The 15,385-nt window shown below is 43.0% G+C and overlaps 1 protein-coding gene across 1 annotated transcript; it reads right to left on the bottom strand.

The window, feature by feature from the left end:
• Positions 1-7,140: 7,140 nt before the first annotated feature.
• On the bottom strand, positions 7,141-11,602 carry dlx3b (distal-less homeobox 3b). Its single transcript, XM_061224463.1, has 3 exons — positions 11,090-11,602; positions 9,468-9,652; positions 7,141-8,474 (listed from the first exon to the last, which is right to left on the bottom strand). Exons 1-3 carry the CDS (start codon positions 11,427-11,429, stop codon positions 8,163-8,165), a joined length of 837 nt encoding a protein of 278 aa, XP_061080447.1. The 5' UTR covers positions 11,430-11,602; the 3' UTR covers positions 7,141-8,162.
• Positions 11,603-15,385: the final 3,783 nt, after the last annotated feature.

Below are 15,385 nucleotides of genomic sequence, written 5' to 3'. Positions count from 1 at the left end.
GACTTACTGTGTGTGCTGTTTTTAACTGTGTGTGCTGTTTTTAACACGTCTGTTTTCACAGTGCAGTATTGTCCTCGACTTTCAGAGGCCAGCATACAAAAGCAGTCACTACATTTTTCAGAAAAATCTGATTAATAAATGATCAGTTTATATTGGCCAATTTTAACTAAGAATATTTAAATACAGAAAAAACATTCCTTAATGTATCAGTGTAGTGCGCAATGCCAGCAGGCGTAAGAGTCGCCAATGCCGGAGGAGATGTCGGGTCCCGTTGGGTTGGATAGATTGTGCCCGAGTAATGCGGCCAAAGACAAGTCAAGATTCTGTTCTTTAATATTTCAGTAAGTGGCGCGACTGGTTTTCTTGGTATAAGTGAAAAGAGTTTCCGCGGAGGCGGGGGAGGAAACGGTAACCCAACCCGTCGGGCTCACTTTGAGCTTTGTTGAGGGCGTCTATTCCTTTTTATTTTTTATTTTCATTTCTACATACCTCCCAGTGTCGCTCTTCCGTCCGCGGGTGATGTCATCACTCAGCGGCCCGTCATCGCGACCGCTGCCCGTCCGAATTATTTGGCGCGTCTCTCACTGGCGAGCGGCAACAGCGCCCCGCATTCTTCTGTGGCACTTCAAGGTTTTTGTCCGGAAGGTAAGGTTGAAAGGTTCTGAAAATATAAACAACAGAACACAGAAAAATTCTGCACCTTCACATCAGGGTGAAATATGGCACTCTGTATTGTCGAGATTAGGGAACGACCTGAACCAAACTGGTTTTGGACACGATCTGACTACTTGACATTGACAGGTTTGAAGGCGTTTGAATGAGGCGGTACTCAAAAAAGCGTGCTGGTTGTTTGTTTTCTTACTTTTGAGGCAGTAGCCTAGTGCCAAAAGGCAAAAAGGCGACATCTGTAGTTTTTAATTGGGTAGTTAATGGCACATTTTAATGCTTCCCGTCCACTTTATGCCTGCGTCATGTTTTCTCTGTGATTGATGCATATTTACGTTTCTCTTTAATATATTTTATCATTTTACGTTGCCTAAATATTTCTCATTTGTTTTCAAATGTTGTTATAATGGTTAATTTTTAATTTTGTTTGGCCGTAGAATATGATTTATAATTAATTCTCACTTAGAAAGTGTTATGCTTTTCAAATCCATTTGACATTACTGCTAATTATTTAACGAAAGGAGGTAATTGCTTTCTTTTATCATGTTGGAGTCATCTGTAAATATTAGTCATCATACTGATGACAGACAATAATTGCTTTAAAACACGTTGCCATGGTATTTGGAATTGTGATCTTTGAGTAGTTATTTAGCAAAATCTGATAATCCTTATAAGGTACATTCCTTTTGTGTGTACTATACGAAGTGAGTGTTTACAGTGTTGTAAAGTTACTTACTACTGTGCAATGGTTTTCGGTTGTGTCAGGACTTTGCCATGACAACCGCTGAATGACGCAACACGGCGCTGAGACACGGGGGTGAGGACACGCGCTAGCGTCGAGACGCCGCGGTCAGAGGCGAGCAGGTGTGTGTACTGTCTTCGCTTCTCTTTAATGTCTACAGTTTGAGGGGAAATGTCATGTGAACCTTGTTTATTATGTATCCTCAGCTCTTCAAATGTACTGATAATTCAGAAACAGCGATGGCGTATATATGCCTTTGCCTTGATGGTTTATCCCATTGCTGTTAATAAAATGTTTTTGATTAGAAGGATGTTTATATAACACTACACTTCAAGGATTGGCTTGACAATGCAGTATCTCCTATATGAAATTTTACCTCTATGAATATTTCTTGACAACATTTTTTTCTGTTTTTAAAAATATAAATATTTCCCCATCTCCTATTCATATTGCTGTGATCATCTCTCAAGTGTGTGCGCGTGCGTGCATGCATGTGTGTGAGAGATAAACCAATCTGCGATTTCTGCGAAAAAAATAAATAAATCATAAGGTGTCAACCAGACGGGCTCTCCTGAGCTGGGCTCTGTTTTGTGCAGCCGTTGATAAACAGAGGTGTAAAATCCAGGCTGTAAAATCCCCCCCCCCCCACGCAGTATGTATCTCCGACCACCTGGCTATGCAAATTAGCAGAATTCTTCAGCCAGGAGGTAGAAACAAGTCAGCTGGCTGAATTCATAGAAGCAGAATTCTCGACCTATTTTCTGACCCCTGGACTCTCCACCCCTACTGGATAGACATCACCAGTGGGTGTGTCTCTCGGACAGTTGGTGTGTGTATAACGGATATATAATATAAACGGGATCCGTGGATTGGCTGTCGGTGATTTAGTGTGATATTTATGGGAGAAGTTCAGGATGATGCCCAACGGGGCCAGGACCGAGAGACTTCCTGTTCATCCATCGTAACTGCCTGAGAAACAGCCAGAGACAGAGCCACGTGTGAAATGTGTTGAGATAAAAACGGGCTCATTAACGTGGGTCTGTGTTGCGCTCGTGAGAAGACGTCGCAGGAAATTAGGTGGTTTTACGCGCGTCGCCGCCCGCAGCAGTTTCCATTATTAATGTGCGCCGCCGCCACGCGGCGTATTTCACCGGTGACGCGCTGCGCTCCCTGCCGCGCGCAGCCCGCGCTGAAGCAGGAGGCTTCGCCACACACAGCAAAGGTTTCCGTCTAAATTCAGCTCTGGGGAAGGATAACATTTTTACAATTTTCAAAAGTTCATGTAGCAGTTATTTAAAAAAAAAAAAACCCCACAAACGCCACAATAATGAATAAAATAATGATATGCATATACTGTATGTAGCATTGTGATGCTGGCCAAGTTTGTTCATCATTCTGTTGAGAAATATGATTAATGCCAATCTCCATCCTGTCACTGCCCTGTTAATTCAGACGATTGTGTGAATGTTATGGTTTGGTGTGTTGCTGTGAAGTGCCCTGACACATCCTGTATATTTGTGTGTCAGGGTATGTGTTCCGGTGGTCACATTTCTCACTCCATATGCCACACCTGTAGCCTCCCCCTGACACTGCAGATAACTGTAGGTGAATGCATGTGTGGTATTTTCATGGATAACTACACTAAGTTCTTCTGTCTTCTCTCATCAACCAATGAGAATGCACTCTGTGAGGTGCCAGTTATTTGCCTTGACAGCGTATTGAAAACCTGCAAAAACAAGCCTTCTTTTTTGTGAACAACATTTTTTTCAAGCAGCAAAACAGAAGAGTCTGCAATGACAGCCTGACGACTGCACCAGAAATCTTACCTGCGGCCATTTTAAGGGAATAATATCATGGCCTTCTTCATTTTCTCATTTTTTTCAGTTATAACAAAATACACCAGTCACTATGCAGAAAATACAGTAAACATTCTTTTCGCATAATGTTGAAAACTCATGTGTTACAGACACAAGACAATACAGGTGCAGATGTGTGTGTGCTAAAGAAGCCTTTCCGTATGAAAATGTAAAATAGAGTTAAGTCCTGGATAATAAGAAACAAGTTAATGTTTTAGAAGCAACTGATATACAAGGAAATTAATCCAAAGTAGCCTATTTACTCTGGCTAAAAATGTGCTCGTAAACCAAGAAGTAAAATGATGTGTTTCTGTTTTCAATTAAATTGTAACCGTTCAAGTAAACTTTCATTCATATTTATGTGTTCTATGATGTCACCTTACTTATTAGGCACCTACTGCATGCAGCTGAATCCTGAAAATAGAGAATGTGTGTGTGTGTATGTGTGTGTGTGTGTGTGTATTTGTGTGAGGGTGTGGGTGTGTGAGTCTGTGCGTGCGAGTCTGTTTGTGTGTGTGTGTGTGCGAGTGTGTGATGTATGTGGCATTTATACTAGAAAATGTCATACATCATACCACCTCAGGGAATTTCCAAAATGCCAAAAAAAGAAAGTTGCGAACAAATGATTAATTCAGTGAAGCTACCTCTGAGCCCCGAGCCATGAATAATCTAATAATAGACGGCTCCCTATAAAGGCTGTGCTGCTATTTTACTGCTGTGAGTGGGCGGAAGATGATGACGTTGAACAAATTGCATATGGAGTGCAGCGGAGGGGGGGGTGGGGGGGCCGGGGGGGGTGGGGTGCCTTCCGGGGGGTCCTGCGGTCACACCCACGCCTCTCTGGGGGGACGGGGGGAGGTCACGGGCCCAAACCCATCTCCTCTGAACACTGAAACACCTCTCCACTGCCCCCTAGAGGGCAGTGCGTTCGGTAGGTAACAGAACATTTTACATTTCTTAAAAATAATTTATGACCCCAGAAATGACCCTAATAAACGGCTGGGGCACCGCCCCGTCACCCCAGCTCAGGAGAAGGGTTCATGTGTGACCCCATTACTCACCGATGCAGTGCCTGTGTAACATACACTGTATACGGCCTGTCAGCATCCTGATACCATTCCACCGCGCACCCTTCTCAGATATGCAGTTATTCTGCACAATATGAATGTTTAATAATTAGGAGCTTTATCAATGTTGACACAAATGTGTACATCAGGCAAGAGATAATGTTTGCCTGAAACCCTAAAATATTTACAGTGAAATGCGGATTTTGTTGTGCAAGTCGTTGGTTTCAGGTCGGGAAAGCCTTACTGAGACTCACAGGGCTTCTCTGACTGAGACTCACAGGGCTTCTCTGACTGAGAATCACAGGGCTTCTCTGACTGAGACTCACAGGGCTTCTCTGACTGAGACTCACAGGGCTTCTCTGACTGAGACTCACAGGGCTTCTCTGACTGAGACTCACAGGGCTTCTCTGACTGAGACTCACAGCGCTTCTCTGACTGAGACTCACAGGGCTTCTCTGACTGAGACTCACAGGGCTTCTCTGACTGAGACTCACAGGGCTTCTCTGACTGAGACTCACAGGGCCTCTCTGACTGAGACTCACAGGGCTTCTCCGATGCTGCTTGTGTACCCAGCCCTGAGTTGTGCACAAAGGTCAGTTAAATTTAGATAATTTACGTCTGAATATTGAGCAGGTTTTATTTTTAATGTTTCATTTATCTTGCACTCTGGTGGAGAGTGAGCAGCGTTAACCACCAATCGGATTCCTGCCTGATGACCTCACCATTTCCTGCATGACTGCAAATACAAAGAATTCATGTGTTAACCTCATATGAGTTTATTACATAAAGGTATATCGTTGATTCATTGACTTTGGACCAGAGATGCATAATAATTTATATAATCAAATTTTATGCTTGTTATGAAGAAAAGGGGATGCTAATATGTTTTGATCTAGCCAAAGGGCCAAAGAAATATTAATCAATTTAAATTTGAATAAACAGAGAAAGATGAATCTATTCCTGTTGAAAAGTGTGTAGATATTTTGGGAAGACCGAGGATATTTTTGTTTGGCCCTGAAAGGGTTCCTTAGATCAAACCCATGTTTTCCGCAGGCGTCGGGGCCTGACTCCCCAAAGCCGGGCTGCGCTGCTCGCCTTCACCACCTCAAAGTGCTGCGCAGTTAACATGTCATCAGGGTTTCCAAAGCCCATGGCAACGCACCAATGCCCATGGCAACGCACCACCAAAACGTCCCGGTCTCCGGCGCGTCTGCGCCAATGTACACACACTGTTTCCGCGTTCTGCTTTTACAGCCTGGCGCGGGACCGCGGGCGGGCTCGGGGCGAGGTTTGTGCCGTCGCCATGGAAGCCGCTCTGTTTTCGCCGAGGTGGCCGCGGCGCGCGCCCGCTCTGGAGACCTCGGACGCGGCCTGCGGAGTCTGAAAGAGCGGCTGGCGCTCCGAGGGTTAAAGTACGGCGTGTTCTTCCTGAAATCCTGTCAGCTTTCAACCTTTTTCCCCCCCCCTCCTCCCGTCCCCTCCTCTTTTCTTCTTTTTTTTTGTTGCGCCTCTTGTTTGGTATGTGTGCGCCTGAAGCATTGTGCGTGTCCCGAGGCAAGAGAACATCTCCAGCAGAGACTTCACCCTCCTTTCTCTCTCTCTCTCCTCCGTCTTTCTCTTGGTCTCTCTCTCTCTCTCTGTCTCTCTCTCCCTCCTCCCTCTCTCACCCGCTCTGTTGTGTTCTTCCTTGTTATCTGGCAGCAGAATACTATTAAAACCCAGTGACTCCAGCATGTCTGCTTGCCTGTCGCCTCCTACAGCCGGTTTGCACGCAGCCCTCAAACCATAGCCGGGCCGCTCCGGGCCGCATCTGGCTGAGAGGGAGGCCGCCCAGTCGGGCTACGCCAAAAGACTTAACCCCTTCCTGCCCATCGCTGCCGGCACCTCCTGTGCGTTACCTCTCACGCAATCTTTTGTATATGCTTAAAATATTCCTGTTCCTCCACTATTAGCAAAACTTCCAAATATGTGTTTTTCCTGGCGTGGCATAAACCGTATTGCTTCACTGACAATGAATTGACTGCTTGCTACCTTACCACGTAGGCTACATGTGGTTTAAAATTACATTTCCAGAATGTTATATGAGCATTAGGCTACTTTATGCTACTGTTTACAAAGTCACTTAGGCCATAGGCATTTCAGTAGACGTGCGAAATCTGTTTTTCTCATAAACGGGACTGGTGTCTCATTATTACTGATTTCCACATTAGATAAGTTGGCTAATTGGTTCCAACTTCTGGAAAGAGGCAGATGAAGAATAAATTGTGTTGAATCAACATTCTTTCTTTAAAATTGTGGTTATTCACCATTATATAATTTACAGAACGCAATAATGGCCATACCAGATACTTAGCTAACACGTAAATACTGTTGGTGATTTCTGAGGACTCTTTGTTTTATACAATTTAGTCTTGATAGAAAGAATTAGGACTTCAAGATGACGAACCTCAATATTGCGTATTTTCTGCTGACTCGGCATGGGGACGTGGACAATGCACACACACACACACACACACACACACACACACACACACACTCACACACACACACACACACACTCACTCACACACACACACACTCACATATATACACACACTCACACACACAGACACACACAGACACGCACACACAAACACACACACACACTCACATATATATATATACACACACACACACTCAGTCACGCACACACAAACACACACACACACACACATATATACACACACACACACACACTCACACACACACAGACACACACAAACACACACACACACACATACACACACACACTCACATATACACTCAAGGGTTAATTTCTACACAATTTATTCACTCATTAACAGAATAATACATTCTATAGTTACAAATAATTTCAGGAGTTATTTTAAAGGTTCAAGCACCAAAGGTTGCAATTAAAAAGCGAATGTGTATTTAGTGGTTTACGTTTCATACAAAACAAAGCTCTATTTACAGATTTAAACTTTTTTTGTTTGGTTTTTTTTACAAAATATATAAATAATGACCTGAGTTTATATAGCACATACTGGTTTCCACTCTACCTATATTTACCATGGGTTATACAAGTAGGCAACCTGTAGTTTGAAATATGTATTTTTCCTCTTTGATCTACCAGTTTTACTGAGTTATTGCAAGAAGACATTTTCATTCCTACAATTAGACATAAAACAACGAACATAATAAAACAACAGTCATTAATAATTTAAGAAAAACACGACAGAGCACGTAACAAGCCTAGTGATATAACCCTTAAGCAAACATCGTGTATTTTCCAAAATCAATTTTTTCGAAAATCAAAGAAACTATTTTATATATGTCTAAATACATGTCATTTGACAAATATATAAATTACTGCAACTCCATGGATAATACTCGATGCAAATATTGCCAAACCTAAGTTGTCAATGTATTCAAAATTCGAAATCTATGAAATTTGCAGTAACTGACACTTTGCACACTAGCGATGACAGGTTCGACATATACAAAAATATATATATTTTTTACATTTTTAAGTTTTAAATGCTAGTAAATATCACTTTTTGGTAGGCCTAAGGTAACGAAGCAAAGTACACAGTAGGAACATGTAGTGACGCTGTCCTGGCGCCTCGATCACGTCCGAAGCAGAACAGCATCTTGCATTTAAGTGTATCCCGGAGTCAGCTTATTTATTATTAATAATAATTTTTATTTTCTGCATTATTTTATTTTCTTCTTTTTGAAGTCGATTGCTTGGGTGGAATACTATCATGATGAAAAACAGTTGCGTGTGAAAAGTCTTTTCCCTTTTGAGACATATAAACAAGTCTTTGCGCATTAATACACCGCCCCCACGCTCTGGGCCGGCGGGGTGTGGTGTACGGCGCCCGGGTGCTGTAAATGGGGCCCTTGCTGGTACCAGTGACTGCTGTAATCTTCCATGTAGGAGGGCGAAGAGCTGAGCGGCGGCTGCGGGAGCTGCCCCCTGCCGGCGGGGTTGCTGTGGGCAGCACTGTCCCAGACCGCCGGGGACGGCGGGGAGTTGCAGGCCATGGAGTCGCTGGCGTTCGGGCTGTGGTCCAGCGGCACCTCTCCGTTCTTGTACAGCTTCTTGAACTTGGACCGCCGGTTCTGAAACCAAATCTTGACCTGTGTGTCAAGAGAAAAACGCATTATTTAGGAGCTCAGAGTCAACTTACCTAAATTACACTTTGCATGTATTTATTTTATCTATCCTCCAATCAATGGAAATGCATAATGGCGTATTATTAAATTTTATTGCGTGATAGGGCACTTGCGGGTTGCCCACACGTCACAAAATGCTGGAACTCCAACGACTTGGTCATGTGATTGGCAGCGGGACAATAAAATCACCATCATCTGTGAGGACGGTCTCGTTTAAAATCCGTCAGCCCTTCTTTGGCCTATGCGGTACAGTAATTTTCTGATTGCTAAACACACCAAGAACTGATGTCATCATAAATGACCGAATTAAAGCATCCAGTTTACATAATCATCCGCATTTATTTGGTGTATAATTCAATATTTTACGTCTTCAAATTACTAAGCCGTTTTAGTTCGGGTATGCGTATATAACTATACCAGCTGTAAGCAGACGCTTTGACTAATTATGCATAGCCTACCATTAGAAGGTAGATGAGAATGCATATTGTAACAATGCTTTTCAAATTGAAATGATTAATCCATTATTGTTACTGTGATCTGCATATCTTTATCCTCTCCGACTGAGCCAAATTGGCCGATTTTTGCACAAACATTTTACTCCATTTTAGTGTCCACAGTAAACGTGGCACGCTATATGGCTTTTTACTGGAACAATTTTCAATATTTATCACAACTTGGGGGGGGCACATGAAACAATAGATTGCTAAACAAACAGGCATTTACATGCACAATGCAGGCGTTTTACAACTGCCCTGCTACAACCCCTGCGTGCTTGTGTATGTGTCCGTGCTATTTGTGTGTATATGCCTGATTATTAGTAGGAGAAGTCAACACACTCTTGTAAAATATTCTGTGGCTACGATATCTAGCCTATTTTATCGTATGTATAACCGATTTAGTGGTTGGCAATAGCCTTTCGTCCCCCCACTGTAACACGTAGGCTGTGAAAGAGCTCACCTGCGTTTGCGTCAGGCCCAGCTGCGCCGCCAGCTCGGCTCGCTCCGGGAGGGCCAGGTACTGCGCCTTCTGGAACCGCCTCTGCAGCGCGGCGAGCTGGTAGCTGGAGTAAATGGTGCGGGGCTTGCGGATTTTCTTCGGCTTCCCGTTTACCATGCGCACTTCGGGCTCTGGTTCTTCTTTGACTGAAATTAAACAGAATAAACACATAAGAAATATGACATGCGTATGCGTTTATTAGGATTCGCGTTTAACCTATAATTTTGCAAATACAATTTTTATATCCATTGGCTATACATGTATATCCGACCAGCACACACACACACACACACACAAACATTTAAAAATACTTTTGGTGTTTATATACTATATACTTTAGTCACATATAGGACGTTGTTAGGATACTATGTCCAGGTAAATCGGTGTCCATGCTAACGTGCAGATATGATATCTGATATGCGCTGGACCTTCGGGTACGTACCCCTGGCGAAGCGGCTCTTTCTGACCATTAATTTAGCTGTAAAGGATTTATATCAATTTGTTTTATTTAAGTATAATAATAATTATTACTATTTTTCTATTTGTTCTAATATTTGGTTTTTACAGATGTAAAATAATGTATCATGTAAAATATTGTAAAGCATAGTTTTATCCCTTATTGCGGATTAATAAACTTCAACTTTTTAACGTGCACAAGCATTACTGACTTACACCACAATACAACGAACCCTTTCTTTTGATAGTAAGTTTTATAAAGATTTTCACAACGATCGTCTTAATATATGAATTGTAAATTAGTCATTTTGTCGCAGAACAGATAAATAATATTTAAAAATATGTACACTGTGTTGTATGACTCAATCGTCAACGATTTCGTAGTTATCGATGGATATGAGTACAAGACTTTGAACAAACCATTCTCTTTCACATTATTATTTTCGAGTTTTGGCGCAGAATTGACACTCAGAAAGATTCTATATTTTTACATTAATAAATGTTATTTGAATGGTGTGTAGCAAAAAATAAATAAATTCATAAATAAATACGAAAAGGGAGAAACTGAATTGTTAACCGCAATCCAAAACAGATTTTAAATACGTTTCATCCCATATCGAACCGTGGAATCTGACGAGCAACAGGCTGTAGCGCTCCTGGTTTTACTCCGAAGTATCCCAACTCTGAGCTGCATGCTTGCCAACATTAGGTTTAACGAAACAAGATTTAGTGGGGGAAAACTCACACTTAAGACATAAGCCGCATTGTTGGAAGATGTTTTAAAACGGTGCGTTCACACGTACATTTATTTCCTGGACGGGACGACGAGGGAGAATATATTACTAGCCGCCCAAGAAGAATAGCAGAACTAACCTATATGTCGATGTACTATGTATCTGCATTCGTTATCACGTCTTTAAAAAGGCAGACTTTCCTCTTGCAATTGTGTGCGAGTTCTTCACGCGATTCAACGCCTGTATCCGATAATCGTAAATATAATACGCATTTAAATCTGAATTAGCAGAAGTGTGCGATTTAAACATGGCAGCGTTGAAATAAAACACCGTATGAAAATCCAAGGTTGTCAAACGCTCCACAAGTTGCGCGCGCGGCTTTTGGCGTCTTACCTAGGTCCTGAGGTGGCGTCTGGAGGTCCCTGTTGTAATGTCCATATTGTCTGTACGAGTGGGAGAAGGGGTATTCTGATTTGGTGGGGTAGGCCCCCGCGCCCCCCATCCCGTTCAGATTAAACTGGTGATACGGGTAGGGGTTTATGGGCTGCGAGTAGGACTGGCCGTGGTAGTATTCGTGCTGGCCGTGCGCCGTCTGTCCGCTGTAGTAACCCATGTCCGTCGCGGAGGACTCCGGCAGAGTCGGAGAGTCTTTCGCTGCGGAGTGGCAGCTCATAGGGCCGGGGAGCTCGGATAAAATGTTCGTTATCTTCTTCTCGAAAGTCGGTGCGCTCATCGTACGTCGCCCGCCCGCTGGAAGCAGGAACGTCCAACGAAATATAGCACAAGAAGCTCTTCTCGGTTTCGGAAAATGTAACTTCAGGAAGAATAACGCGGCAAATGCAGAAGGAATTTGCCTGTGTGGAGCGTAAATCCTTGGAGACCGTGCCCGTCTAATTCTCTCGGCGATTCTGCAGCACTGTGGCACAACTCATCCAAGTTGAACTCTTAATTATAGAGCGTTGGGGTGGATGCTCTGCTCCCATTGGCTCTGGCAAGTTTTTTTTTTTTCCCTTACTTGCCCCGAAGGCTAAACAGTCTATATGCCGCCTCCCTCCGCGAAGCCTCCGCATAACCCGCCCTGCCGCCAGACGCCCGACTCCGAATTTAGCTTCACTTTGAGGGGGTTTATTATTGTTGTTACTGATGTGAGATTCTAAAATCTCTTTGAAATGTCGTTCAACAAACAAGTAACAACTGCACAGAAAAGTGTTTCTTATTCCAAATACACAGCCGAATTATTATTCTCGATTTGTAGCCTATGTTTTTTTTTTTCACTTTCTTGTTTAAATGAAGTCCAATATTACTGTACTTAAAATTCCTGGAAAGCGCAGACTTGGCAGATGTCGGGCCCCTCAAATTGTTAACCAAAATGAGCAGCGATTAAGTCGTGAAGAACTTTTAGGTACTTAACATATGACTCCGATATCGTTCGCTTCTATGGCTCTTAGCTGGATAGCCGCCTACAAGTCGGCGTGTGCGCATTTGAATGGCGATGTACCTGGGCCGTAGTTTGGTGCTCGACCCCGGTGGGTGAGAGATTGATTCGATAAGGGGATAGTGCCCAAGGCCGTCTCCGGGGGGCTCTTGTTCTGACCCCGCTGCAGCTAGGCGTGGCGCAGTACCTGAGCGTCCCCCTACCCCCCAGCATTATAGCCCGGACAATGAGCGCCTCTGTCGATGCAGTCCGTGGTTTTGTTCTGTGAACCGCTTCGCTTCTGGCAAAGGCCGCGTTTGTCTCAGTAGACACGCATCCATGCATGGCGACTGAATAGGCCATCAACATAGACACAACCTGTTGGCCTACATAACGGTTAAAATGTTCGTTATGCTAGTTGGCCCTATACGCTATGGATCTGTAATCATTGGTGGCGTTTAAACATGTTTAAATATACTTTATTGTGTCGCCATACACAATACAAAAATATCGACGTGTTCTCTCCTTTGGCTTTTTAGGCACAAACAATTCTCCGTTATTTTTGTAAAATATTATTAACATTAATTAAGGCACCGAGAGTCAAACACGGCCATTGCCGCTAAATTCACGTTGCTGCGCTATTTCAATGAAAAATAACAGAAAGTATGAAGTCAAACAGTTTTGTGGCAGTAATACATAGACATAATTGCCAGACTCAGGAGAAAGGGTATGGTGTTGGTAGGTGTAATGTACAATACCTACACTGTATTTATGTACAAATATTTTTAGCAATGTGTGGGTATTTTATTTGGACAATCAAGCTCAGCGTCTACCGGTCTTCCAGTCAGTGTGAATTGTATGGTACAACAGTACCCCCTGCTGTTTAATTGGATTAACTTCTTTTTCTTTCTTTTTTCTTTTTTCATTTTTTTGGAAATTAATTTCTGTTTATGTAGGTAAGTAGCCGACCCAAAATGTTTACCTACAGTCCCCTCCGGAAGCACTGGAACAGCGCGGTCAATTCCTCCATTTTTCAGCTTTTATTTCCTGTTTTCTTTATTTATATTATTTTTTATCTAGATTTGATAACGCCTCACAGCAAGGAGGTCCTGGGTTCAAATCCCCGTCGGCCGGGGCCTCTTCTGTGTGGAGTTTGCCTGTTCTCCCCGTGTTTGCGTGGGTTTCCTCTGGGTACTCCGGTTTCCTCCCACAGTCCAAAGACATGCAGGTTGGGCTGATTGGAGAGTCTAAATTGCCCGTAGGTGTGAGTGTGTGAGTGAATGGTGCATGTGCCCTGCGATGGACTGGCGACCTGTCCAGGGTGTATTTCTGCCTTTCGCCCAATGTATGCTGGGATAGGCTCCAGCCCCCCTGCGACACTGTTCAGGATAAGCGGGTTAAGATAATGGATGGATGGATGGATACATTTGTTCAACAAATTAGAAAATATTTTGTCAGACCACCCAATTTTTAGGTGAGCAAAGGTATTGGAACATGTGACAGACAGGTGTTTCTTGTTGCCCAGATGTGTCCTGTTAGATTGATTGGTTAAACAATAAATAGGTCTGAATGTCTACTCTTGGTTTTTGCTGTGAAGAAAACCCCCAAAACATCAGTCAATGACATCGCAAAAAATCTCTTCAGGGCAGGGGTGAAGGTATCTCAGTCAACTGTTCGATTTAGAGAGCAGGAATATGGAGGCTATACCACAAGATGCAAACTCGTCAGTAGAAAGAATCGGAAGGCGAGATTACAATTGGCAAATAACTACAAAGATGAGCCACAAAAGTTCTGAAACAGTTTCATGGACTGATGAGACCAAGATTAACCTCTATCAACATGATGGAAAGGCCAAAGCATGGAGAAAGAAAGGATCTGCTCATGATCCAAAACATACAAGCTCATCTGTGAAGCACGGTGGAGGTAGTGTCATGTCTTGGGCTTGCATGGCTGCTTCTGGAGTGGGCTCACTAATCTTTACTGATGTCACTCATGAAGGTTGAATTCATAAGTCTTCATAAAACATTCTGTCTGGCACCTTAGAGTGTAATGCGTCCAAACTAATTGGGAGGAACTTCATCATGCACCAAGACAATGACCCAAAACACACTGCCAACACAACAAAGGACTTAATTAGGGAGAAAAAGTGGAAGTCAATCACCAGACCTTAAACCAATTGAGCATGCATTTCACCTCATGAAGAGGAGATTGAAGGGAAAAACCCCCGAAACAAACAGAAACTGGAACAGGCTGCAGGAAAAGCATCACAAAAGAAGAATGCAATATTTTGGTGATGTCAATGGGTCACAGGCTTGATGCAGTTACTGCAAGCAAGGGATAAGCTACCAAATATTAAGTGTTATTTACTTTCATTTACTTAAATCATCTCTGTTCCAATACTGTTGCTCACCTAGAAATTGGGTGGTCTGATACCAAGGAAATAAAAGCTGAAATTCTGAACTCTTGTCTCGTGCTCATCTTTTTACCACAACATCAAATGTATTCAATGCATTGCAAAAACAAAGGAATTGGCCTTGCTGTTCCAATACTTTTGGAGGGGACTGTATGTTTGTGTAGAACATGGCAGTAACCTTTCCAAATGTTGTGTTAAAAGCAAGAAATTATAAGAGTGTTTAAATATTTTGAATACTTTAATGCTCATCATTAATAACTAATCCGTGCCCATAAATATCACTCAAGAAAAATTCGCACGAACTCCTTCCTGCCCACGCGACAGGAGCATGGGGATTTGCCGCCATCTCGTGGTGGTAAAAGGTGCGGCACATTGCAATCACCTGGGTGATTCATCGAGATCAGAATTTTTGGGAGATTTTCAAATTGATATTGTAGGTTTTGTCCACATAATAATTTCCAAATAATTTTCAGATGGGATCATTCAGATCCAGATACCACAAGATCAGGATTTGCAGATACAATATCATCATGCTCTTTCGGTTGGTCAAAATAATGCAATATTTCATTCAGAAAAACAGAGGTGAATGAACATGTGAAAATCAGTTTGCATATTAGTCCTATTCATCTGCATTAGTACACAATACATTGGCCAAAGTCAGTCTAATTTCAGAACTCACACTGAGAAAAGCAGCATAGGGTTGGGTTAGGCACCCGGTCACTCTGTGGGAGGTCACAGTGACGGTTGGGTGAGGTCACAGTGAGGACACAGTGAGGTCACAGTGAGCAGTATAGGGCTGGGTGAGGTCACAGTGAGCAGTATAGGGTTGGGTGAGGTCACAGTGAGGACACAGTGAGGTCAC

This window comes from Conger conger, chromosome 16 (assembly GCF_963514075.1).
Source record: "Conger conger chromosome 16, fConCon1.1, whole genome shotgun sequence".
Taxonomy (NCBI): Eukaryota; Metazoa; Chordata; class Actinopteri; order Anguilliformes; family Congridae; genus Conger; species Conger conger.
The sequence above is the reverse complement of the archived record's forward strand: the minus strand, read 5'-3'. Positions and strand labels throughout refer to the sequence as shown.

What these genes read in the sequence shown, in the direction of transcription:
- dlx3b (XM_061224463.1), bottom strand. Translation starts at nt 11,429, where the DNA reads ATGAGCGCACCGACTTTCGAGAAGAAGATAACGAACATTTTATCCGAG. An exon ending in GACGCCACCTCAGGACCTAG is followed by an intron (nt 9,653 to 11,089) that starts GTAAGACGCCAA and finishes GTTTAATTTCAG; the next exon opens with TCAAAGAAGAACCAGAGCCC. An exon ending in TGGGCCTGACGCAAACGCAG is followed by an intron (nt 8,475 to 9,467) that starts GTGAGCTCTTTC and finishes CTTGACACACAG; the next exon opens with GTCAAGATTTGGTTTCAGAA.